General features: G+C 48.2%; 2 protein-coding genes across 4 annotated transcripts in view; one reads left to right on the top strand and one right to left on the bottom strand.

The window, feature by feature from the left end:
- The window catches only part of AAK1 (AP2 associated kinase 1), a 78962-nt gene extending 74372 nt beyond the window's left edge, over nt 1-4590 (bottom strand). Inside the window, exon 1 of the mRNA XM_030509878.1 lies at nt 3839-4590. Coding sequence (XP_030365738.1) covers nt 3839-4001 — 163 coding nt within the window. The 5' untranslated portion in view covers nt 4002-4590. The remainder of the gene's footprint in view (nt 1-3838) is intronic.
- A 237-nt stretch (nt 4591-4827) lies between these two features.
- ANXA4 (annexin A4) lies at nt 4828-24903 on the top strand. 3 transcript variants are annotated; one of them, XM_030509872.1, is made up of 15 exons: nt 4828-5013; nt 10336-10467; nt 13199-13288; nt 17681-17736; nt 18619-18694; nt 19118-19212; nt 19488-19601; nt 19777-19867; nt 20608-20687; nt 21078-21134; nt 21777-21870; nt 22349-22444; nt 22893-22951; nt 23178-23300; nt 23560-24903. In XM_030509872.1, the coding sequence occupies exons 4-15, from the start codon at nt 17734-17736 to the stop codon at nt 23617-23619; spliced, it is 948 nt and encodes a 315-aa protein (XP_030365732.1). In that variant the 5' UTR covers nt 4828-5013; nt 10336-10467; nt 13199-13288; nt 17681-17733; the 3' UTR covers nt 23620-24903. The 3 variants fall into 3 exon arrangements, with proteins under 3 accessions (XP_030365732.1, XP_030365731.1, XP_030365733.1); XM_030509871.1 differs by lacking the exons at nt 4828-5013; nt 10336-10467; nt 13199-13288 and adding an exon at nt 13455-13740; XM_030509873.1 differs by lacking the exons at nt 4828-5013; nt 10336-10467; nt 13199-13288 and adding an exon at nt 13466-13538.
- Nucleotides 24904-25723: the final 820 nt, after the last annotated feature.

Below are 25723 nucleotides of genomic sequence, written 5' to 3'. Positions count from 1 at the left end.
CAGGCAGGGGTCAGCAGAAGCCCTCTGCCATTAGCCCAGCCACACATTCAGACAGCCCAGGGGACCTCCTTTGTGCATTCACAGCCTGACCAGGCTCTTCATGAAACCCCCCCTCAGCACCCATCCTTTCTGAACAGAGTAAAGAATACAGCTGGCAAATTGAAGCTGATTTTACATTGGTTTCTAACGTCCACTACTGAATGCTTTGAAGTGGACATTAGCCAGCAGGCATGTATCTGAAACACATTCAGTTATCTGACAGTTATTAAACTGAATCACCTAACTTACATATTTTAAGGAGAAAAGACCACAAGTAGCATTTGTAGGATACTACTAAGTGAAAAAGAGACTCTTCCCAGAGCTGAGGAACACAGCCTGTATCTTTTACTGGGAGTAGACCAAGACTAACAAAACCCCAGCTCAAACACTCCCCCCATCAATGCTTTTGTACCTTGGATCAATTCAGCACTCTCACAATATTGCAAGTACAGAGGGTAATACAAAATATAGCCCCCCCCAAACTGGATATTGGGGCAATCCCCACCTTGTTTGAGCTCAGAGGAGTACCTGTGGCTGGTGGTACCTCACCACACATGCACATCCCACAAACTCCTTAGCAAATCCCTGAATTCTGGCAACATCCTTCTGAACAGTTCTGCTGCTCTGATGCTCAGCAGAGAGACACCTTCTTCCTTAGAGCTCCAGTCGGGGGGCTGGGGTGGGTTTTCAGTTGGGGTTTGGTTGGTTGGTTTCCCCCCCTACACAGAGGCAGAAACAACAAGCAGCATCCAATTGGATCACCCTGGTTTGGTTTCTTTTCACAAAGGAAGCAGTAAGACAGCAGCCTGACTCTCCTCCACACTCAAATGCCTCCTGGGCATCCACCTCAGCTCCCTGAAACACCAGGCACCTTCCAGCTGGGAATAACCCCTCGAGCCCCTTTGGAGTTCCACTATGGATGATGCCACTGACTTTAACCCTGACCTTGCAGAACTCCAAGGCCAGCAGTGCTGACTTCCCACAGCACGTAATCCCCATGCAAACTTTGAGGGGAATTCCTCCAGGGTTGTGCTATGACATGGATAAGAGCAAGACAACTACAAAGATTCAACTAGGAATCATTTACTGCAATATACTTGTAAAAACCACTGGTTCATCAGTATAACAACGCCACAGACAAACAACCATTCAAGTTCCTTATGTATTATTCCCATCCACTTCCTCCCTGCCCAGGAAAGCAAGTATCCAGACAACTATTTTTAAGGGGGTGTGGAGCTGTACCTAACCGCAGCAGATATTTTGGGGGATCACGTGGAGACATTTGCCATCTGGCTCTATGACTGCATCAAGAGCTCCCATCCTGGGCCAGGGAGCACTCATCCTCAGCAGGGTTGCTCAGCAGAATTGAGAGGGACCAGCCACAGCTTGATGGAGAGAGGTAAATCCCAACATTTTAACTCCAAAAGCTCTGGTTCGAGCAGTTCCTCGGGCTCGCAACTCAAATCTCGCCCACACCATCCATCATTTCAGAGCCTGTCTTTTACATCTCATTTATTTTCTAGGCTCACATGACTTGGCAGTCCCGGGGTAACAGTTGGATTTGATGATCTTAAAGGTCTTTTCCAACCTAGTTGATTCTATGCTACAGCAAAACACAGGCCTCTCCTTTCCCTTCTAAACAGAGAAGAGAGATGTTTCTTTCCCAGACAGGATATTCCTCCTCCACCAAAGTGCTTCCCAGGAGACTTTTCCTTTTAGCAGAAATAGCCAAGACTTCACGAGTTGCCTTTTCAACACTGCTGAACCACCACAATTCACTGCAGACACAAAGAAGTTTTCCAGCCAAGGATGGGGACATCAGTAATGCAGGGACCGGTTGCCAGAGAGCCCCTCAGGTCTCCAGCTGAGTCAGGGGAAAAATGCTGTTTACCAGCACTTGGGGAGCACACCCAAAGGCCAGACGTGTGCAAAGCTGCTTTTGACCCACATTGTCTCCCCAGATGATCTACTTTTCGATAAAGGAAATGGTATTTCACCCCTCTGCTCCCATCAGAAGGGGACAACCTGCAAACCTACAAGCCACCTTGTTCCTGTCCCCTTGGAGACTTCACTCACCCCACAGAAAGCTTTTGGACTGCCCTTGCCAGGAGTCTAAGTGTGAGGAGAACACCTGCATAGCACATTTCACCAAAAGAACTTCTTTTGCCTCGTAATGTGGCCAGGAAGAGAACACAGCACCCATTTTACAGGCCCGTCGCTCCTTGCTTGGCTTGTGCATGCAGATCTAAGGGTTGTAGCCCACCCTAGGCCATGCTTCATCCCAAAGGCTGGCCAAGAAACCAGGAATCATAGGGAAAAGCCCTCAACAAGCAGCAGTTCCTGTGGGACAGCGAGGTTACAGAGAAGCACTTGTCCTGTGCAACCTGTGCTTTTGTGGCTGTAGCTTAGGGCTGTGGAGCAGAGAGCCCAGTGACACATCAGCTCACTTCCCAGCGCTGTCAGCACCAGGGCACAACCTGCCAACACATTATTCACCAGCAGAGAAAGCCTCTGGTTTCCCATGTTACCAGGATGAGGCCAACCTGCATTGAAGACGACTGTGACGGCTTCCCAGGTTGAGCTCATATAGTCTTCAAGCTTCTAAGGCCCTGGAAATACCAGCCAAGCCAAAGCTATACTGCAAATTTCAAGTCAAGAAGAAAAAAGATCACTACAGCTACTAGCTGAAGGACTGGGGTCAGTGTTCCTCTCAGCTCAGCACGCAGAACATATCAGAAACCATGCCTGAAAGCTGGTCACAGCTCTATTTTCTTCTACCTTGTGGTGACTCTTTACAAACCCGAAGGCACACGGCGTACACAGAGTCCCTTGCCCATTTTAGGGGTTTTTTTCCTGCAGAAGCCTACACAGGTCCTCCCACTCAGCTCTCACAAGCAGCTACGCTCTCCCTCGCAGTTACACCAGCAAAACACAACATTGTTTTGACTGGAATTGCAAAAGAGATGGACCAGGAGCGGCTCTAAGGAGGCCAACACCTCGCTGAAGGTCGAGGCTAAGGTTACCAGCCAGAGCCATTCAGAAGGATCCTTACAGCCCAAACAAATGAAACGGAAAATGATAGTTACAGCAGCAGTGCTGGCTGCAATTGAAAAGATACCACCAGCAGCTTCCCGCACTGCAAGGACTGAACATGTGAAGAGTTTTATAACCCCTACTGTTCATTTTTAGTTAATTGGTTGATTTTGACATCCCCCCACCAAAAAAAAACCCCAAATACACCCCGAAAAACCCCAAACAAGTGGGATTACTGCTGAACCCCTCATCCCAAATCACAGGTAGCTCTACTCAGCCTACCTACATGCATGACATTACCTACAAGGAATTTACTCCAGTGCTTTATTCCTCTCTGCTCAAGGTAGGAAAGGAGGCCACAGGCTGAAGAAAGTTAGAATGAAGGCCACTGCTTGCTTTATTTACAGCACCTTCTTCTGCAGTGAAACATTTGGCATTTGATTCAGTTTTGGTTTGGTTTAGGGATGGTGGGAAACAATTAATTGCTGAAATCCCCTCAATTTCTAAAGCACTTTAAATAAACCCCACCAAACCAAAGCCAGCAAACCCACACTGCCTTTCCATATGGGAAGACCAGGAATGTCAGCTTGCAGGTGCCACTCGATCACAAGTCTGTCAAGGACAATACAATATATGGGGAACTAGGGATAGAGGGGGAGGTGGATTGCCCTGGAAAGGCCAAAGCCTCCCTTTTCTAGCTTTGTGAGGGGAAAGAAGGGAGAAGCAGCAAAGGCAGAGCGCTCTACAAAGGGCCCTGGGGTCTTACCTTCCGCCAGCACCTCGTCCACCGTCACCTGGTGCCGGCCGATGCTGAACACCCGGCCGATGTACCCGCTGCCCGGGCCGCCGCTGCCACCACCGCCGCCGCTGGTGCCCGCTCCGGGGCCAGAGCCACCCTGCTCCCGACGCGAGTCGAAAAACTTCTTCATCTCTCAGGAGGCAGCAGCCGCCTGCTCGTGGGGCGATGCTGCTCCGAGGGTCCCAAACCCCCTTCCCTGCTCCTCCTTCCTGCAGCCCGGCCCAAGGCGGGGGGGAAGCCGGGGCCAAGCGGAGCGGGCGCGCTGTCCTCCGGGGGCTGGCGAGGGCTCACCCCTGCGAAACCACAGCGCGGAGAAGGGGAAAGCGGTTACCCCTGGGCCGCCGCAGCCCCCTCAGCGGAGGCCCGACTGACAGGGCCCCTGACACGGCCCCCGCCCGGTATCTCTCTGCGGGCGGCAGGGGGGGTGCCTCCATGCAACCCCGCAGCGGCGCCCAGGGCCGGTCTAACCGCAGCCCCACCGGCGGGTCACGGCGGGGGCCGCCTGCCGGCAGGGCCCGGGGCCCGCATCACTGCCTCGGCGGCCACTGAGCCCGTCAAGGACCGACCCCGCCGCCCGCCGGCCCCATCCGACCAGGAAATGGGCTGTCACAGGAAGTCCCGGCTGCCGGCGGCAGCGCCGCCCCTTCGCACCCCGGACAAGCCCGGAGGGCCCGGCCCGGCCTCGTCACCCGGGGTCGTCGCTGCCGCCGACGGAGCCCCCCCCGCGCCCCAGCCCCACAGCGCAGCCCCTGCCCCACAGCGCGTCGGTGGGGAGAGTGCCCTTTGGCGGGGGAGGCGGAATGGCGGCAGCGGCACCGCCGCGGGGCACCCTGGGAGCTGTAGTTCGCAGTGCCGAGGCCATAGTGGCAGTGAGGGGGGCGGTGCCGGGGTGAGGACTACAACTTCCACAGTGCAGCGCGGCGCTGCCAGGGCGGGGAAGAAGAGGGGGTGCGGGCGGGGGGCGACGTTTTGGGGGGCCGTGAGGGGAGACCCCGGTACCGAGAGCTCCCCTCAGCCCGCCCGGCGGCGGGGGGGACCCCGGCGGCATCAAGGGGTGCCCTGGGGCCATTTCCTCCCTTCGCCGCGAGGGATGGGCATTAAAATCCTGTCAGCGAGGAGCCGCGGCCCGTGTTGACACCTCGGTTGGTGAACGGTTATTTACATTTATTTTCCATATAGTACGCTTAAACTTCTTCTTCTTCTTCTAATTCTTAATAATAATGATAATAATAGCCTCCCTGCAGTGATATCTCGGTCAGGACCTGAAGTGCGAGGCTTGTCTTCACACAGGCCCTTCAAAATGCCTCATTTAAGAGCCTCAAATGAAGTATAAACGAGATCCCCAGCCCTCAAAACCCTCTGAGTGCTTTAAGCCTAGCAGTTGGGTTTGTAAAGCCTTAAATTTACACTAAATTACATCTTCCTCCTCCCCACCTCAGTACCTCACGGAGCTGACAGCAAGATGCTCGCAAGCAGCCACACAGCTCATCCAAAGAGCCCAAAGCCTTTGGGTCAAGCTTTAGTTTAGTTTGAAACTCATGGAATTTACTTTAAATGCACTTTGGCTTCTTCTCAGCCTCTTTTTTTCCCCTCAGAAATGAGGAGATGTTTCCAGCCTACAGCATCCGCAGCAGCTGGCTCTTATTCCTGCTGGGAAAGCCAGAGCTGGGATTTCAAACAGAAACGTTAAAATGGGGAAAAACTGGTTTTCCCAGCCTGCAACCCAGAGTATAAAACCCTGAGGAGCACTTGGCTGCCACAGAAGTGCCTCCAAGACACCACTGCTCTTTCCTCCCCTCCGACTGGGGCAGAAGAGGAAACCAGAGCACGCTCGTGTTTTCCCAATGACTATTATTTCCTGTATTATGGTAATAACTACAGCCATCCTGCTGACAAGCTCCTGTCCCAAGCGGATAGGAAAGGCAGGTCCTGGTTACTGTGGGGTAGCAGAAATGTTTACCCTTTTTCCTGCGTTGCTCTTGGGCACAGGCTTCCTGCAATGCCAACAAGATTGGATCATCGTGTTGGAAACAGACCTAATTGTTCCCCCCTGCAGGTATTTGAAGGCTTTGAAGAGGCATGTGGCTCTCTGAATAGGCAAGTAAAATAGCTGGTGATAATAATATTTAGCATGTTGGATGTGCAGATCTAGAACTGCATCAGTGTACAGTTGCTTTTCTGCTGAGCCACTGTACCTCTTCATTACAGTTAATGCTACAGCTCTTGTCATTCTTGTAGGTAAGGCTCCACAAACCCACCCTGGAGACCTCAAAGTCCTCTTTGGCCACCATCATTCACCCACAGTTTGTGGGGGGCTGCAGAGTGGCTCCTATCTGTGCCTCATTCCCATATATATGACACTCTAACTCCACACACCTACAACTGCAGTCATTTCAGCCAGCTAACACAAGTGTGAAAGCAGTCCTTTCTTGTTTAGCAGGCTTTAATCTTGATTAAAGCTGTGGTTTGGGGCTATATGCTGAGTTGCCAGTGGTCAGTATAGAAGGTTCACTTGCCCTTCAGATTAAATATGAACTGGGTAAAGTCTCCGTTGCTTCTATATCCTTCCTTTTTAATTACTCTAACCTGTGAAAGCTCCTTAGGGATCTATTAAGGCTGAGGTAAAACACCCAGTGCAAAATGAGAGTCCAGTAATCAGTGATTTCTGGGGACTCTGCAGAACTGAATGATTTCCAAGGAAATTGAGCATCTCAGTACAGTACAGGGAAATGACTCATTTCCAACTAAAGAAGATAAAGCCTACTGCTGTGCAGGCAGCTTGCAGATGCATTGCTGAACATCTGAACTAGGCACTGAGAAGTACTTTTAAATGTACCTAGGGGTGCTGAGGTGTAATGCAGATGAGTGGCAGACCCACATGCAACTGATGTTCTCGCCACAGACTCTGTCAGCGACCATTCCGAGGAGCAAAAGCACAGCAGAAGCCAGGCATCAGTTGCAGATGATATTCTTTATTCCAGAAGGCTGCACTGCTGCAATCCCAGTGACCTTCATAGGGTCAGAGAGAACTGACCCTGAAAGCTTGAAGTGAAAAAGCTAATCAGTGACTACAGGAGAGACATGGTCTGGTACTCCTGTGTGTTAGCCTGGAGCAGCTTCCTTGTGCTCACAGACAGATTTGTCCCACTGCAGAGAGAAACCTCACTAACTGACAACCTTAAACACCAAATCTTAGCTGTTAGAATCCCATGATGCTGGGTTTAAAATGTTCAAGTCCTGATGTGGTCAACAGAGGTGTGTGCATGCAGATCATCTCCCTCAGCCTGATCCCCCTGTACTGCTAAGAAAGTGCATTCAAATCCCCAGGAAGAAGCCCATGAATCCAGCTGCATCCCTACCCATCAAACTTTCCAGACAGCTCAGCATTTTCTAAATAAAAACAGACGTTTGGAAAGGTTTCAGGCTGTCAACCTAAAAGCGAGGGCACAGTGACCCCTCCTGAAGAGTTTGGGAAGTGGCAACAAGGCAGGAAAGAGCCTGCACAGCTTCCTGTGCTTGACTACTCAGAACTACCCACGGGCAACAAAGTAGTGCTCATGTTTTCCTGTATTCAGTGCATAATAATCAAATCATCTCATTCAGTTATTTTTACCTTGATAAGTATTTTCCCTTAAGCACACACATTTACTGCAAGCATTTCTGTCGAGCTTCTCACCAGCTAAGCAGTAACAGAGCCACGATTTTATCCCATGGCTTTCTAGAAACCAAGAATTGCTTTTAAGTGCATAGTAATGACCTGCAACCACTATTAACATGACCAGAAAAGCCATCGCTTTTCTTTACCACCCCCAAGAAAAGGGCAACTCTCAAGCATGCCAGCACATAGTTAATAACTTAGGTAGGTTCCAAGCTCTGCAGAAAGGCGAAAAGGCTCCAAAACACATATATGTATTTTACCTGCTTAAAAACTTCCACCTCTTATGTGCTCCTGGTTACCCTTTTATGTAAGGCATGCTCACTAGATCCAGCTCCACTTCCTACAACTAGAAACCATCATCTTCCATCAATGGCAATGGTGCATGACCTGTGTATAAATATAGAAGGCACACATGGCAATAATTGCCATCTGATTGTTGCAGGCTCATGCATGTTTGATGCAATGCTCCACACAGCCTGGATTGAGACTGATTGACCACCAAGTCAACAAGAGCCATGCTTCTGGAGGAGCATGACTTTGCACTACAAAGAGGTGCTTTTGTTTAAGTTATTGTTACATTAAGAGAAATTTGCAGCTTGGATTATCACTAAGGGGGGATTTATCAGCTGTGTTTCAAGTGTCAGGGTCCTGAATGTACCCTCAGGCTCTCATTGCTCCAAGCAGGCTCACCTGGGCCTCAACCCACCACCCTTTACTCATCAGCCATCACCTCTATTTAAGCACAGGCAGAAGATACCCACTCTTTTTGGAGTGGTGCTGGGGGTGGTTCTGTGTTTGCTAGTTAAGCTCTGGACTTGTATGTAAGTAGTATTGCTCATTAGTGTTTATAAGTTGGCTTCCTGAGTAGGCTGTGGACTTGCTGCCTTGCTTTGCCTCCTGGTTACTGAGTGGTTGATGAAGCTGGTTATTGCCCCTGGCTATCTTTAGGCATGGTAGGACTGGATCCTACCTGCAGGCTTATCCACAGTGCTGTCAGCATCCTTTGCTCTTACCTTGTTTTCTCTCACGCAGCAGCGCTGCTTGTTTTGCTTTTTGAACACTAGCTACCTCGTGTTAAGATCATAGAATCACAGACTGGTTTGGGTGGGAAGGGACATTAAAGCTCCTCCAGCTCCAACCCCTGCCACGGGCAGGGACACCTTCCACTAGAGCAGGTTGCTCCAAGCCCCTGTGTCCAACCTGGCCTTGAACACTGCCAGGGATGGGGCAGCCACAGCTTCTCTGGGCACCCTGTGCCAGCACCTCAGCACCCTCACAGGGAAGAGCTTCTGCCTTATCTCCAACCTGAACTTCCCCTGTTTATGTTTAAGATGCTTAACATGTCATCTTCTCTCTAAGCTGTCATGAGCTTCTATTGGTATTTCCATCAAGGAATGAATACACATGTGCCTTAGGAGTCCCACTGAGCTGGGCAGTCACTGCCCTGTTTCCACCCCCTAGAGCTGTGTTAAAGCCAAATTACAGAGCAGCTGAGTAAGATAAAGCTACATAGAAGCAGATATTAATTAAGAAGAAAAAAATTAAAGCTACTCATTTCCTCTTCAGATCTATATGTATGCTAATTAAAGCAAACATTCATTAAGCTCATTAAATGGAATTTAGGCTTGATAATGCATTTAAGGCTGCTGGAAGCAGTGGTGTAGCAGTTCATAGCCTGCAGCTTTGAGGAAGGAGGGTTTGGGTTGTACCACAGGGACATTAGGAGTTTTCCTGACTGAATGTCTCTCCGTGGAGCTGGCAAATGCCCTAAGGCCTGGGGTTTAAATAATATCAATTAGTCTTGATTTATTTGAGGCAAAATTAATATGTTTGTACAAACTGTAAATGTAAATGCAATTAGAGTAGTCTAGTCTTGTCCTTAAAGTACATAGGCTACACCATGACAAGCAGTGTATCCTGATTGCACTGCATCCACACTGGGTGATGTCTTCCCAGCAAGGCTTGGGAATGGTTTATTAAGACCAGGCAACCCCAGATCCTGTGAAGGCTCCTGTCTTAAGGCCACAGTCTGTGCCTTAAGCTCTGCTGTGGGTGTTGAAGCAGACCTGTTTTCCCCAGTTCCGTCTGAACAGTGGAAGGTGAGATAACACAGCTATGATCGAGAGCAAGTGACAACTTGTGTGGCTGCAAGGAGCTCTTCCAAAGGCAAAAGTGCCACCCACAAGTGCTTAACCTTCTTCACAACCCCGCTACAGAGGTGCTCACTGACTCCAGCTCCTCTTTGGATGGCATCCATTAACACAAGGAGCTGATGAGGCTGTCAGACAACCCCTGGCCCAGGACTGTTTGTGCTCCCTGTTGTTTATAGCTTTAGTTAATAAAAGAAAACAGCAGGCTGGGCTCATGGCCAAGTGCAGCCTGAAGTTTCTCTCTGAGAGGAAGGCAGAGCGTGTGGGCACTTCTGAGATGGTGGCAGCACAGCATATGCTGTGGGACAGCAGTGTGGAAAGCACTGAGTGTGGTAGCACCCCAGACGCTGTTATAGCTGTCACTTATAAATGGCAATAGCACCTAGGAGCTCCTCTCCTCCCCTGCAGAACATGCAAGCAGCCCTGTCTTAAAAAGTCTTGTGATTGAAGCACACTTGAAGTGGGGAGTTTGACTTGTGGCTCTTGCATATAGCTGCTCATCCCTGTCTCACCATAGAGCTTACTTTGAGGTGCGTAGATCACCGTGTCTATGCAGTGTCTTGTTCTAAAGGCACTTTTGGTTAGAGGGATATTCTCAGATCAGTTCTGCTCCCCTCTTCCTTGGCCTTATGTGACATGTATCTTTATGTAATCAGCCTAGGTCTGTGCAGAGAGCCCTCGACTTGCATAGCAGAACTGGCTCAGGCCCTCGTGAAGTCCTCTCTGAACTGCTGCAAGGTGGAGTGCTACACATTCCCCTGGTAACAACAGTGTCTCTAATGGTTATGGTAAGTAATGAAGAGCTAAGAATGCTTTCATTTCTTGCATGAATTGGAATGTTTCGGTCTTCCCACCTCAAATCAACGCTGCTTACCTAGTTCTGGGAGTGTGGATGTCACCTTCCTTCCTCTCTTTGTGTTTAAAAGAGCTTCACTTGAGAACAAAAGCTTCAGGCTCGCTGTTCCTAGGGTCTTTGCCAAAACACCACTGTTTCTACACTGAGGCCACCTCTGATGTGTGGAAATGCATGTTTCATCTTACACAGTGCTGAACTGGAGGTAAGGAGATAAAAGTACCCCTACATCTCTGCAGTGAGTCCTAATATCTGCAGTTAACTTTGAATAACCTGATATCAATATGCAGAAGGTGAGAATTCTTTACCCTCTTACAACCACATGAAAATTGGTGCTTTAGAAAAGCAAGTGCTGGTTTTCAGCCTCCATCCCAACGTTGGCTACCCTGCTGTGGAAACAGCAGAGCTGCAGTATCGCTGCACAGTGCCAACAGCACTTGTGCAACAGTTGAACAACCCCATTTTCAGGGGCTGCTGACTGCAAACTGCTGGTACTTGGGTATAAAAATGAACATTCCCTTAAGAACTTCCTGAGAACACCTGCATGATCCCCAAAGGTCCAAATTCTGGCTCTGCTTAAACCTGTGGGAGATTGGCTGATGATTTCATTAGTGCCAGCATTTGCACCTCAGTGATTGAGGTGAGGCTGTTTCTCTAAAGCTAAAGGCAGGTATCTGCTAATCAGGTTTCCCCTTCCAGCACTAGGCCCCCCTGCTCTTTGAGGTGCAGATTTGAAAGGGAAGATCCTCAGGGCAAAACCAGAAATGCTGCCATTTTTCAGGAGATTCAGCTCTGTTCTCATTGTGGGACCTAGAATAAATCCTTCCTTCCTTCCTGCTTGAGCTCAGTTTATTTACTCATTACACACTGCCCTGTCTTTCTGTGACCTTTAATTTCTATTATGTCGTTTGTAGAGATGGGAGAACAGTAGGATGGAGTGGGAATACAGAGCAGGTATGCAACCACGTAAAGTCTGGAGCTTTGGAGGGCTTTGTAATAAGGGGGCTTAAAATAATCGATGGGGCAAACAGGAGTTATCAGTGAAATGTGCTTTGTCACTTCCTACACTGATAGGAGCTGTGGGCTTGTCCATTACTGTTGAGGTAAGGACAGCAGAGCTGTGTTAGTGCTTCAGGCTGGAGATATTTAAGGATAGCCGTAACCTTTTCATCCTTTAAGAGATGAAAAGACACGCTGAAAGCTGAGCAGACCGTAGATAAAGGGCTCCTGGAGAGACAAAGCTTTGTCTGCTGAATCTTACATAGGAAATTTCTCCTACAGCACCAGCCCTTTGCCTTCCTGAAGGGAGCAGCTCTTGGAGTAAGGTACAACAGGGTTCAGACAAACGCTGCCCTAAATCCCTCCTCCTTCCATCCGCCTTCCAGAGCAAGCTCAGCAACTCTCAGCATGGTCAGAAGCTTTTGTGCTTTGGTTTGGGGCTTTTTTTTCCCCTTTTCTGTCTGATTAATTGTGATAGTCTGAATTGGATGGCTATGGAGGCAGCATCCATAACCAGGCAAGGTTATAGGAAACTCAGCTGTGTGTTGGGTCAGGATCTGGCTTCTGAATGGGCTACACTGACAGGACTAATTCCAGATGGCCAAAAGCATCCACACACTTTCTCTTCAAATATTCCTCTCTACTTGGAGCCTCTCCCAAGGGGAAAGAAAAGGTTGAGTTATCCCAATCTCAAATGGCAGGATTGGGGCAATATATAAAGGATGAATACAGAAAGGATGAATAACTTCTGGTCTTAAATAAGTACTGTTGCATATAAATACTTACTGTTGCATATACCAACCCTGCAGTGTCACAGCCGTCCTGTCCTTGGGTTGAAGAGGCTGGAAAGCAGCAGAAGGAAGCTTTGAAAATACACAGGCTAAAAAAAAAAACAACCCCAGGCAACATAAGAGGGAGAAACAGCAGTTCTGGTGGTGGGTTAAAATGAGGGGTATGGGCTCAGAGCAGGAGGCAGCTGACGTGAGAGGAAGGGCTCAGAATGGAAACTTTAACAGATGTAGGAAAGAGCAGAGCTTCTCCTTAGTGACTGTTGATAACATGCACTAATCCACACTGAATCCTGCACGGGGTAAAGTGCCAGCTTGTGCAAGGAAAAGGGCTCTGCAATGGAGAAGGAGAAGGCTTGTGGCTTCAGCCTTGTTTTGTCTCTTCCCTTCTGCTCAGTGACCCCCTGCAGCAGCAGGGAGGGAGCAGATGCTCTTGGTGGCCTCTGTGGGGTTGTTTTGGGGAGCTGAGCTGCAGTGGGAGCTATAATAAGGCAGCTCACAGACATGCTCACAGGAGCACAGCCTGCATTCATCCCAGCTGCTAAATTTAGGTCTCTTCCAGCAAAAGAGCATGTGCAAAGAGGCACAGGGATGATTATAACTTGTATGAGTGGAAAAATGAACCCGAGAGGGTTGATTTACCCATTATAGTAACTGTACTTTTGGCATCAGAGGAGACCAAAGGCCCTGAGGATAAACAGAGTGAAGATATGTATCATTGCAATGTTGATTTCCCTCCTTCAGCTTCATGATCTTGCCCATGGCTGTGTCACGTAAGGGTAAAACTAAAGTCCCTTTGCCTCCAGTGTTTTGACTTGAGGGTGGTGCCATTTATTGAGGCAAAAGTACTAATCTTTATTAAAATAATCATTCTTCCAGAAATCGTGGCTGTTTGTTACTCTTAGACAAGGGGAAAACGATGCTGAAGAGGTGAGGAGGTGCTGTGGGAGCAAAGGAGACACAATACAGGTAAGAAATCCCCACAAACCACATGTGGGCATGAGCAGGACTCCTTGCTCAGGGCTGTTTCTGCCTGCTGCTGTGCTCCATGCTGTCGTCCCCCTCAATCCCCCTTTGGGGTGCCCTGTTACACACAGCACAGTGAGACATCAGATGCTGCTTGTGTGCTCAGGGGGCTTTGTGGAAGCCATCCCAGCCTGCCAGGCCAGCTTTTACTTGCAAAGACCACTGTGTAACCCCAAAAGTGCGTTTCCTAAAGGTGTGTGATGCTCCCTGAGGAATCTCTCCCTGCTCTGGGTCACAGGTGCTTGGGGAAGGGCAGAGGAGGGCAGCGGGGCTGGATTGCTTTCCCGTCAGGAGGGAGGAGTTCCTCCCTGTTCCAGGGCGGGGACTTCACCATCCAGGACAAACCCCGAGCACAGCTCTCCCATCCCTGCCAGGGCACCCGCTGGGGACATCAGGTGAGTGCCAAACCAAGCGGGGGTCCCCTTTGGCATGGGGAAGGGGTTGCACGGCGAGAGGTGCCTGGGAAGGTGCCAAACCGCTCCCTGTTTGCCAGACGGCAGCGGCCGAAGTGCGGCTGTGCGGGAGCGGGACAGCCCTTGGCTGGGTGGGTGCCCATCAGGGTCATGATGCCAAGGCATTGGGGCAGCCCTAGAGGACACAAGCCTGGGGGGAGGAAGGACGAGGAAGGAAGGATTTCCTTTGGGAAGGAGGAAAATGGCTGACTCTTTCCAGGCACAGGTTTTGCTTCCTATTTCTGCCGTGCCCAAGCTGACACGTCCTCCTTGCTGCTGTGGAGGGCATGGCAGAGGGTTGTGAAACAGCTTTGAGTGGGTGCAGAGGCTGAAATGAGGAGAACAAAGCTCTGCTAACTCAGTATTATGTTTGTATTCCTTATGAGGGCAGTGTGGCCAGGCAGAGGTCATGGTGTGGGAGGTGCTGGGATATTTTGGCTATCTCAGGGCTTGCCAGAAGAAGGGAGATCCTTTCCTAAGCTGCAAACTGGGCTGGGATCAGAGCTGTGAGCCCCACACCTAGCCCGGGGCACTCTGCTGAAGCCCAGCCAGCTGTGGAGGGAGCAGGCTGTATCCACACACTGGAAACCACTGGTGGTGACAGAGCCATGGAAAAGCTGAGCAGGCGCAGGGTGTGGGGTTGTGCTCCAGTAGACCAACGAAAGAACTAGCCAAACAAGTCCAGTGCTTGCCTTGCAAGGGGATGGGTCCCAAAACAGTGGGTTTCCACTCCAGATCCTAGGTGTAAGGACTGGAAATATGTCTATGAGCTTAAATTTGGGGAAAAACCCCTGAGTTTATATACTGTTAAGGTGTTGGGAGCTTCTGGGAGCTGTGTGTGCTCAGTGCAGTCAGGCAAACTGGCTTCAAAGCAAGCCTAGGTTTGAAGTGGCCAGCACACATGATAGCTTCAGCTGTTTTCTGATAGATGAAGTTTATTCTGGAGTCAGCTCTTAGAAGAGATCAATGTGGACTTTTAACTGCCTGGTTAGCTGATAGAGCCTGCCAGGAAACAGTCGTCCATGGAGAAGATTTGAATAATGGCAGGGCAGCTTCATACACCTGCACTCTGGCATCTGGGCACAGTGTTCTGAGCCTCTTCTAAGCCAGGTTTACTGTGCTGTGGGAGCGCATCCCTCCCCCTCTCTCCTGGACCCAAGAATTCCTGATAGCCTTCGCACAAATGCATGGAGTTGGATGGCTGGGAACCCCCTGACCATTGATTCTCATCACCCAACAAAGGTGGGAAGGGCCACACGGTAACAGGAAGGCTGGATGCTCTCTTATATCATGATAATGAAAATGGAAGTCATTCCCTGACAAAGATCTGAGGCCAGCATGAAAATTTACACTGATTTACATCATCTTAAGACTCTGTAAATAGTGGTCCTAAGAGAGAGCCCCTTTGAGCTCTCCTGGATCCAGTTATCTCCCTCTGAGTGGGACACATCTCAGAGCCCCCAGATCTCCAAGGTTAGGAAATAGGGGGATCAGCTGCCTGGGCTGTTCCTGCTGCTCACTGACACTCAACCCTGCTGAGAAAGCTGCTGTGAGTATGTTGTTAGTATAGGATAAGTATTCTGCTACACTTTTACTTTTTCCCAAGGGAAATATTTAACATTCAAACGTGTATATATGTCTATAATCTCTATATCCATATATCTCCATCTTAGTGTGTTAGTTTAGGTACTTACTTGTGAATACATGTACATTAGGTTCAATAATCAAGTGTTGTTAGAAATCCTGTGATTCATTTTAACAATAGAAACTGCTGCTAAATGACATTTGTCATCCTTTAGACATAAACAATTGGCCAGGTCTGGGATGAAGCCCGGGTTCACCCAGACTCCTCTCTGAGAGGAGGTTTAGGAAGCAAAGTGGTCTAATCTGAAGGAAGGTCTCTGTTATTCCTTTGTATTTTCAGTTTCTATACACATCATTTCAATTCAATTCTATATAAATCACTTCAGTCCTGTATAAATCATTGCTAGTTCTGACCCAATCTCTTTTTGTATCTGATAGAGTGAACCTTGCCATTGAAATCTGTCGAATCACACATTTATCAATTTCTAGTAAAATTACTTTTCTTAGTGTCTCTGACAGTGATTCTTTGAGCAACCTTAAACCCTCTGGTTTCCTGACATGTATCAGCAAGCTGAGGCCTTTATTCTGGGCTGAAGCACGTAACATGGGGACAGGGATTAGCCAGGACACCTTAGCACTTGCTGGCTGGCTCTCTGCATGCATAGTTTAATTCTTCAAAACACAGGTAAGTGTTGCTCCTATCCTGAAGCTGGTTTTCCCTATTTGAGCTGCAGGCCAGGAACTGTGTTAAGCTGCAGAGTGCTGACAAGTCTGGCTTTATGTTCATAATATCATGTTTAAGCTGGATGAAGGATTGGAATCTTGCAGTCAATATTCTGTTGTGATGTGACATTGCAGGAGCACTTGCCCTATATCCAGCACACCCATCCTTTCCTCATGTGTTGGTTTCTTTCTGCCAGCTCATTTGGACACAGGATTTTTCTGCCTCCCACCCCTTTTTCCTTGTGTATTGACCTTTCTTTTCCCTCTAATCCACTAAACCAGGCTGTCAAATATTCCTGCTCCTGTGAACAAGCCAACTGAATGGTAAAACCGCATCAGAAAAGCAGCTGTGAAATTCAGAGCCGTTATTTAGCGTCTGGCTAAAGCAAACAAAGTTGGGTTTATGGCTCTGTAGAAGATTAGAGAAGAGCAAAGATGACTTTTCAGTGGCCTAAGTCAGGTTTTGACTGCTGAAATCTGTCATCAAATGAAAGAAACAAACACTAATAACTTTCCATGTGTTATCTGATTGCACAGGGTGTAATAAAGGTGACCTAGAAAGCGCTTGGGAGTGCCTGTGTGTAACACATCCATGGCTAATGTCACACTGAGCTAACTTGCCTGAACTGCACCCTCCCAGTGTATGCTGGATTTGTAAGAGTCATGTGGAGCATGAGCAAAGACACTCCTGTTCTTGCACAACCGTCTGGGCTCCTCAATACCAGCTCTTAAGCACCACGAGCAGGATTAAGGAGAGATGTCGTCAGCCGCTGGCATCACCCTTCATGGGAGAAGCTGGGCTCATGCTGTGCTGAGTTGGAATTGCAGGGAAGTGAACCTTGTCCTAGTACTGTCAATTGACCAGGAAGATACTTTGGGTGTGTTCATGTGTAGGCCCTGTGCATGAAAGCCAAATCCTAAGCAGAAAAGATAACCCTGGGGAGATGGCAAGAAAGGGTTTGTTTCGTTTTCGAGGGCTTTAACAGTCAGTTAAAGCTGCAGCCCTACAAGGAATCACACACTGCACCAAGCTGAGGAAGGGTTGGATGCAGCAGATTTTAAGTAAGGTGGACAATAGTTCTCCCATCCCACTCCTCAAGTGAGGTTATCCTTTGCATGCTCATCTACACCTTGATGCTGGCTCTGCCTCCCAGGGAGTTTGTGTGAAGGCTGCCAGGACACCCTCACCTTTAACCTGAGCAGGTCAAAGCCATGTGTTTTAGAAGCCATGGGAATTGAGTCTCTTTGCTCCCAAGGCAATGTTATCTGCTTCTCCTTGTAGCCTCAGCCAGGCTGGCACACCAGTGATAGAAATGTCTTAAATCACTGGTCATCTGCTTGTGCACCACGTCCCTCCTTCAGGCAGGGCTGGTGTCCTGGCACTGTGCTGTTGCAAGCAGCCTTTGTTCAGTACAAAGGAGGACTGGAAACACAGCGATGCTGCTATGGGAGTTCAGGTGTTGCTTTTAGTCCCCAGAGGAACCAGATGGTTACTGAACCAGCCCCATTAGCTGGCAAGAGAAGGTATATTCTATTAATTATTTGCTAGAAAACTAACACTCCTTTTTTGTTACAGTTGTCAAGTGCCTGGAGACTCAGACAGCAACAGCCTGACCCCATCCGAGAGCCATGGTGAGCGTGTGTGTTCTGTGCTGAGCAGTTGCTCTCACCAGATAAAACATGGGGAGTGTAGCTCAGATAAGGACACAGCAGGAAGAACACTATCACTGTTCCTTTATGGGGTGGTGGTGGGGGAGTTTATCACTTCTCTTTGCTTCCTTATTCTAGAGGAGAATGACCCACACAATTGGGGTTTTCCTGTTTGGGAGTTAATGGAAAATTCAATCAGATATTAATGCATGAATTTCTCCAGATAAACTTCCTGGCTATGTTATTCTTGCCAGGTTCAAGCTGCAAGGTAGCCATCTACAGGGTAGTTATCCGTGTTTCAGAAAGCCTATCCTACAGGAATATCAAGCAGTGTTTTGCTGATGGTTTTCCTGGGAATATTAAGAGCTTTGGAAGAGACAGTGTAGTCCCACAGAAATGGCACTGGGCAGGAGGCAGGAGAAACCTGCTTGTGAATCACTGTTTTGAGTAAAACACTGCTTCCTTGTACCTTATGGTACAGAATGATGGTTGCTCTTGGAGAAGTCAGGAAGAGGGCTTTGATGGGAACAGCTTCATCTATGATTTACACGGAAAACTGCTGGGAAGAAGCCCCAGCCAGACTGAACAGAGATGTCAGGCTCCTTGCCATTGTCTCACTGGAAATCAGATACTCTGTGGGCAGCAAATGAAGATGTTTCCTCCTTTTATTTGTGTCCCTGCAGCTTATTTCTTCTGTGGCTGGGAAGTCCCTCTAGAACTGTCTCTTTTTAGGAATCCTGGTATAAAATCAGCCAGGTTTGGTCAGTGGACTTCAACTGGAAAAAAAGGGGGGGTTAAATTCAACTCTATTATGTGTATGTCTCCTTTTGAGTTTGTCTCATAACTGCTCTCCTCTGGGTTTAGGCAGCAATCAAGGGAGCCTCAAGTTTCAGTGCTGAGCAAGAAGCACAGGCACTAAGGAAGGCTATGAAGGGATTTGGTAAGTTGGTCTCCATCCACTATTAAACCTCTGGTTTTCTCCAAGCATTGGGAAGGTTTCGTCTGGTGGTTTGCTAGAGGGGAAGTCCAGCCATTTTCATTGTGCCATGAGGGCACTGAAAGGAATCGAGTTGCTTAAACCCAACTGGAAATCCAAGTCTTGGCCACAAAACCATCCTTAGTCAGGCTCTTGTCTCTCCTGTGGTGTGGCACTGCCATACTGCTGGCTGGGTTGAGGCACTTCTGTGCATTGATCTAGTCCCCAGTGCTGTTGAGAACCAGTTGTGTGAGGAACAGAAGATGTTGAGAACCAGGTCGTGTAAGGAATGGAAGATTAGGACTAATGGCACGCTCTGGACAAGACCAGACCATGCATCTGGTTCTTGTGCAAGCAGCTCGACTGGTTTACATTGCTTTTTTCCAGGCACAGATGAAGATGCCATCATTGACACCTTGACCAAACTAAACATTTCCCAACGTCAGCAAGTTCTGATCACGTATAAAAGCACTATTGGCAGGGTAGGTGGTCTTCAGAGGTGAGTGTCTGTGGCTTTACCTGGGAGATGCAGGCATTCTGGGGTTATACCACTTGGGGGAAATGTGAACAACATCCTAATTTCCACAACAGTAAGGTCAGCACAAGCTTTTCCTGGCCCAGTTTGTTTTGGCCTTGTTCTCTTCAGAGCAACAGTACATCCAGGGAGTGTTGGAGCGTGAAGAAAAGTGGTGAATGAGTTTGTTCTGCTCTCAAAGGCTGTTTCTCCCAGCTCATTTCTCCTCTCTCCGTCTTTCAGGATCTGATTGATGACTTGAAGTCTGAGCTGAGTGGGAACTTTGAAAGGGTCATCGTTGGTATGATGACTCCTGCCATCATGTACGACGTGCGTGAACTGAGGAGGGCTATCAAGGTTTGGGAATCTCCCTTTTTTGTTGCTTTTTCTAGTCAGTTTAGCATGATATGCCACAATTATATATTTATCATGAATTTATTATTGTTAACTTCTATATCATTAGAAAAATATCCTAGTGGCACATCAAATGGTTGTCATAATGCTCTTTGATCTTGTCTTTGCAACTCCCTAGGGAGCAGGGACAGATGAAGGCTGCCTGATTGAAATCCTGGCTTCTCGCTCAAATGAAGATATTCGGCGCATTAATGAGAACTACCAACTTGGTACGTGGTGCACACTGCAACCCATCACCATCCTGGCTGAGAGTCACTGGTGTGCATGCATGGACATGTGGAGAGGAAGGAGAAAGGTCTGATAGCCTTTAAGTGTGACAAATCAGCAGATACAACTATTGCCGTTTGTCCAGAGAGAACCTCTGAGTTAAACAAGTGTCAGCAGCAGGACTGCTAAAGCCTCAAGGGTTAGAATTTCACCCAGAAATTGAATTGGCATAAATGGGATGGAGCAGGGCAGTGACTGTCCCCCTGCACTGGGCACTGGTGAGGCTGCACCTCGAATCCTGTGTCAGTTCTGGGCCCCTCACTGCAAGAGAGACATTGAGGTGCTGGAGCGGAGCCAGAGAAGGGCACCGGAGCTGGTGCAGGGCCTGGAGCACAAGTGTGATGAGGAACGGCTGAGGGACCTGGGGGGTTTAGTCTGGAGAAGAGAAGGCTCAGGGGGGACCTTATCGCTCTCTACAACTGCCTGACAGGAGGTTGGAGCCAGGAGATGGGGGCTGGTTTCTTCTCCCAAGGAACAAGGGATGGGACAAGTGCCGGGTTAATGGTTGGACTTGATCTTAAAGCTCTTTTCCAACCTAAACTATTCTATGGTTCCATGATGTTTAGGGACCTGAGTAGATTGATATACTTGCCTAGCTTGAAGCTTGCAAATGTTGAGGACAAACACTGTCCAGGTGGTGGACCTGTTCCTAACAGATGGCATCTGTGTGTGCTCTTGCTAGAATATGGCCGTACCCTTGAGGAGGACATTGTCTCTGACACATCTTCCATGTTTCGGAGAGTCCTCGTGTCCCTCCTGACGGTAAGTCCCAGCTTAGGAAAACAGGGAATCTTCCTGTTGCTGATTAATGTGCCTCTCACTTCAGTGAGGAGGTGTTTCAGGCTGGCTTTTATTTCACTTACCTTGCATTTCACCTCAGGTGTGTTTCACACACAGCTATTCCCTGCAGTGCTCTGGGTATGCCTTAATGCCATGTGCTCTTCATAACACGGGCCAGTTAGAGTGTATTGCTGCTCATTTCAAAAGTACAAATCACATCTGAGCCAGATTTTGCTGTATTTCTAAGCTATCATTCCATTTTAAGGATCCCACTGTGCATCTCCAGTAACTTGTTTTGAATGGGGAACTTGCAGGACTTGCTTCCATTAGTTGCTCTAGTGAAGTGAGTTTTTCATCCTTCTGTCTCTGCAGGGTAATAGAGATGAGGGAACCTATGTGGATGATGCCCTTGCTCAACAAGATGCTCAGGTGTGTAGCAACTTGCCTCCTTGCAAGAACTGTCTGTTCTTGTACATGTGGTGTGTGGTGAACCCCTGCTTTTTCTAGACCTCACTTTTATCAAGGTGGAACAATAAACCTGAAGCATCCACAGCAGTGCCCTAGGTGGAGACGTGGGCTCTGTTCTCAGTTTTGGCCCTTAGAGAAGCTGCTTTGCTGTTCTGATTCAGCTGATGAAATGGGGATAATGGTTTTAATCTCTTTTGCAACTCTGTGGTGAGAAGTCTCTACACAGGCTGGGTTTTTGGGAGGGGAGATGACATTTCCATTGAGAGATGCTTGGTTAGTAGTTGTTGAAAAATATCTGTGATCTGAACAAGCTTCAGGCCAGCAGTGCTCAAGCACCAAGGATCTCCTCTGGCAAGGTCGTCTGCTTAGTGCATGAGGGAAAGGCTGTGGGTGTTGTCTACCTTGACTTTAGTCAAGCCTTTGGCACTGTTTCCCAAAGCATTCTCCTGGAGAAACTGGGTGCTCATGGCTTGGATGGGTGTGCTGTTCACTGGGTAAACTGGCCTAGGGACATGGTTTAGTGGTGGACTGGGCAGTGTCAGGTTAATGGTCTTTCTGGACTCCTCAATTAGCCTTACTTTGTCTATTCCTAATGTCTTCAAGTGTCTGTATGAAGCTGGGGAGCAGAAATGGGGAACAGATGAGGTACAATTCATGTCCATCCTCTGTACACGGAACAGATACCACCTACTAAGAGGTAAGATCCTCTGCAGTGTCCTGGATGTTTTTCCTTGTTTGAGGAAGATACTTTACTCATGAACTGATTGTGAACTCTTCCTGAGACAGCAGGTATCCTAGAACCCAGTTGTATTCAATTGTTTGAGACCAATTTATTCCCTCCTGAGACAAAAAGGGACTGGAGAAAACTATCAGTACAACCTGCTCCAGCCTAGGAAGTGTAGATGATGAAGTGTGACTTCCTTTGGGGCAGAGCATTTAAACTGCCATCACTATCAATTCTGGAGAATGCTAGCAGCAGTGGTAGGCCAATTAGCAAGACTTGATAATTAAAATGAGTTATTTCTGTGGGACAAGCCCTGATTTAGCTCATAATGTTACAGTAATGGTACAAGGTTCAGTTTGAGTATGAGGAGCTTGATCTTACAAAGTGATCCTCAATGGTTTACGCACTGTTATGCCCTGAAGCTTTTCTTGTCACTGACTCTTCCTCCTAGTTTTTGATGCCTACAGAGGAATTGCTAATAAGGACATAACAGAGAGCATTAAATCTGAGATGTCAGGAGACCTGGAAGATGCTTTGCTGGCTGTGGGTGAGTTCCCTGCTTTTAAACTTCGGCTACAAAGTACTTAAATGATCAGAGATATTGTATCTTGCCGTGGCAGGCTCTTTATGGAGCTTCACAAGGCAGCTCCATTGGGGCTTTTTTGCAAGCCACAGTGTTCTAATCATTGCAGATACAATTGGGTGAGAAGATCCTGTGCTTTATGACATTTGCTTTCACAAGTGGTGCTTTGGTAGCTGACATTTGCTGTCAGGAAGCATTAAAGCCTTAAAGAAAATATTACTGTTCACTGGGCATGGAGACATCAATTTATAACAGATCATGATGGATGTCTGCATTGTACTTGCTGTTTGTTGGCCCTGAGTTGCATCTTTACAGAATAAACACCTGCACTGAGAAAGCACTGTAAAGGTTTGGAAGATCCTCTCTTTCTGTTTTTATTGGTGTTAATTCTCTTGTTCTCATTCCCTTACAGTAAAGTGCATGCGGAATAAACCTGCATATTTTGCTGAAAGACTGTATAAATCCATGAAGGTAAAGAGCTTTTGGTGTGAGATTATTTTCCCTTCCCTTTGCCTTTCCTTGCTTGAGTCAGTAGCATCACAACAATCATTAGCTGCTAGTGGATCACTCCATCAATGCAAACATGCTCTAACTACGAACAGATCCCGCAGAAGACCAAGTGATAAAACCTTTGGGTCTGTCACTGATTTATCCAAAATGCTTTGTACTTAGTTGTAAAGTTGGTTTATTCCTTTAGGGCTTGGGAACAGATGACAACACACTGATCCGAGTGATGGTGTCCCGCTCTGAAATAGATATGCTGGATATCCGAAGGGAATTCCTGACCATGTATGGGAAATCACTCTACTCCTTCATTAAGGTGAGCTTTCCAGTGTTGGAAACAAGGAGCTGGATTTGCTAAACAGCTTGAAGGAGGCAGGTCCCTCCTTGACACCTATTGGGTGTTTTAGAGGAGGTGGAATTAAGAAGACTTTACATTTATGTACTGAAAATGTTCCTGAATGTTCTTAAGTTGCCAAAGAGGACACAAACCCTACAACAATCATATGTGCTGGGAAGAATCCAGCCTTGCATGGAGATGTAAAACTAACCACATTCCTTTCTCCTTCTCTCTCCAGGGAGACTGCTCAGGAGACTATAGGAAAGTGCTGCTCAGACTCTGTGGTGGGGAGGATTAAAGGATGCCTGGTTACTGCCTGGGTGATGGGAAGTGGCTGATCCTAAGGATTTCTGTCTTGTAATTTTTTTCCCAAATATCTTATTAATTGCTATGAGCATTGACTTGGGTTAATGTTCTCATTAGATAATGGCCATTCCAGTTGACCCTTTTGATATGCTTTTATGCTTGGAACACCCATTTGCCTACTAGTTGAGCTAGTAAAGCCCATCTTAAAGAGAATGCTGTAACCCAATATATAAAAGCTAAATCATTTCCTGACAAGCTGTCCCTTTGCTGTTGCAAAACTTATCAACCAAAGCAAACTTGGATGCAGAATGTGAGAGGCTGCACAAGGTAAAATTAACCTCACCAATGGAGAGTGCAGAATGCTTCAGTTTTTGCAAGGTAATTAAACCACAACTCAATCATCTAAAATACAAGCATGTTTAGGTCTTAACTTGCCCTGTTAGTGTGGGGCATTATGCACTTAATGTATATGTTGCCTGTAGATCTGTAGGAAAGGAAGATGTTGCTGGTGACATCAGAGAACTCTCTTGCTGCCCTGGTTATGCAGCAGCCCCATGTTCTTGGCTTCCTTGACTTGTGGGAGTATAAATCATGAGGCTTCTATTACAGATTCTTCCTCTGGATAAAGGGATGTCATTAGAATGGTGCCTTTTAAGGAACAACCAGTCCCCCCAAAACCTCATCAGCACTCCCTGGTGCCTTAGAGGAGGTGCCTTGTCCTGGCTGGAGCCCTGTGTGACGCTGTTCTTAGAGGGTCCTGTTTTGTATCTGCAGGCCAACCTCTGGAAGAGGCTTTTCCCTCAGACCCTACACACCTGCCTGTTAAGCTGAGCATTGTTTTCACTGCAGAAATGTGCTGCTTGCTTGGCTTAGCAGTTCAAATATTTATTTTTAGCTGTTGGTAAATAACCCTGTTTTGAAGGCATCAGACAGCGGTTGGAATCCAAAGGTACAAATACTGATATGGCCTACACCCAATTGGGACACACATTTTCTTCTAAACTAGGCTACTGTTGGCTTGAATAGGAGATACTGCTGTGGCCTCAAATAAAATCATTTTCTTCCTTTCCATGCTGCAACTGGAGACACATTCCTTAGTTTTGGTGGGAGTGGAGGCAGAGCTTTTTCCAGTGGAGCTTTTTCCAGTTCCACTGAAGCTCAGTGAAAGAAGAATTGTCTTACCCAGTGCTTACCAGATGTGCTCAGGCTTGAGTTTGTGTTTAAATGCCTTATGTTGCTGACTTTTTAATAATAAATGATTTGTTTCTGTACCTACTGCCATGACTGTGCACTCTGGGGAGGTGATGGGGAAGTAACCACAGTCATCTTTTTCTCAACTTCTGTGCTCTGCAGGCACTTTCCTGGCCTCAAGCTGTGCTGGGAGAGGTTTAGGTTGGATATTGGGAACAATTTCTTCATCAAAAAGGTGATCAGGTATTGGAACAGGTTGGATCCATGGGCTGTGGCCAGTGGGATGAGGTTCAACAAGGCTCAGTGCCAGGTCCTGTGCTTGGGCCACAACAGCCCCATGCAACACTCCAGGCTTGGGGAATTGTTGCTGGAAACTGCTCATGGGAAAGGACCTGGAGGTTCTGATTGATGGAGCTGAACATGAGCAGCTTGTGCCCAGGCAGCCAAGAAGCCACCAGCATCCTGGCCTGGCTCAGCACCAGTGTGGCAGCAGGGCCAGGGCAGTGACTGTCCCCCTGCGCTGGGCACTGGTGAGGCTGCACCTCGAATCCTGTGTCAGTTCTGGGCCCCTCACTGCAAGAGAGACATTGAGGTGCTGGAGCGGGGCCAGAGAAGGGCACCGGAGCTGGTGCAGGGCCTGGAGCACAAGTGTGATGAGGAACGGCTGAGGGACCTGGGGGGGTTTAGTCTGGAGAAGAGAAGGCTCAGGGGGGACCTTATCGCTCTCTGCAACTGCCTGACAGGAGGATGGAGCCAGGAGGGGGCTGGTCTCTGCTCCCAAGGGATGGGACAAGGCGAAGCGGCCTCAAGCGGCACCGGGGGCGCTCAGTGCCGCGGGTCAGCGGCAGCGGTGCCGGGCTCCATGGCCCTGGGGCAGCCGCGGTGCAGCTCCTCAGCCCCTCCCC

This window comes from Strigops habroptila, chromosome 21 (assembly GCF_004027225.2).
Source record: "Strigops habroptila isolate Jane chromosome 21, bStrHab1.2.pri, whole genome shotgun sequence".
NCBI lineage: Eukaryota > Metazoa > Chordata > Aves > Psittaciformes > Psittacidae > Strigops > Strigops habroptila.
The sequence above is the reverse complement of the archived record's forward strand: the minus strand, read 5'-3'. Positions and strand labels throughout refer to the sequence as shown.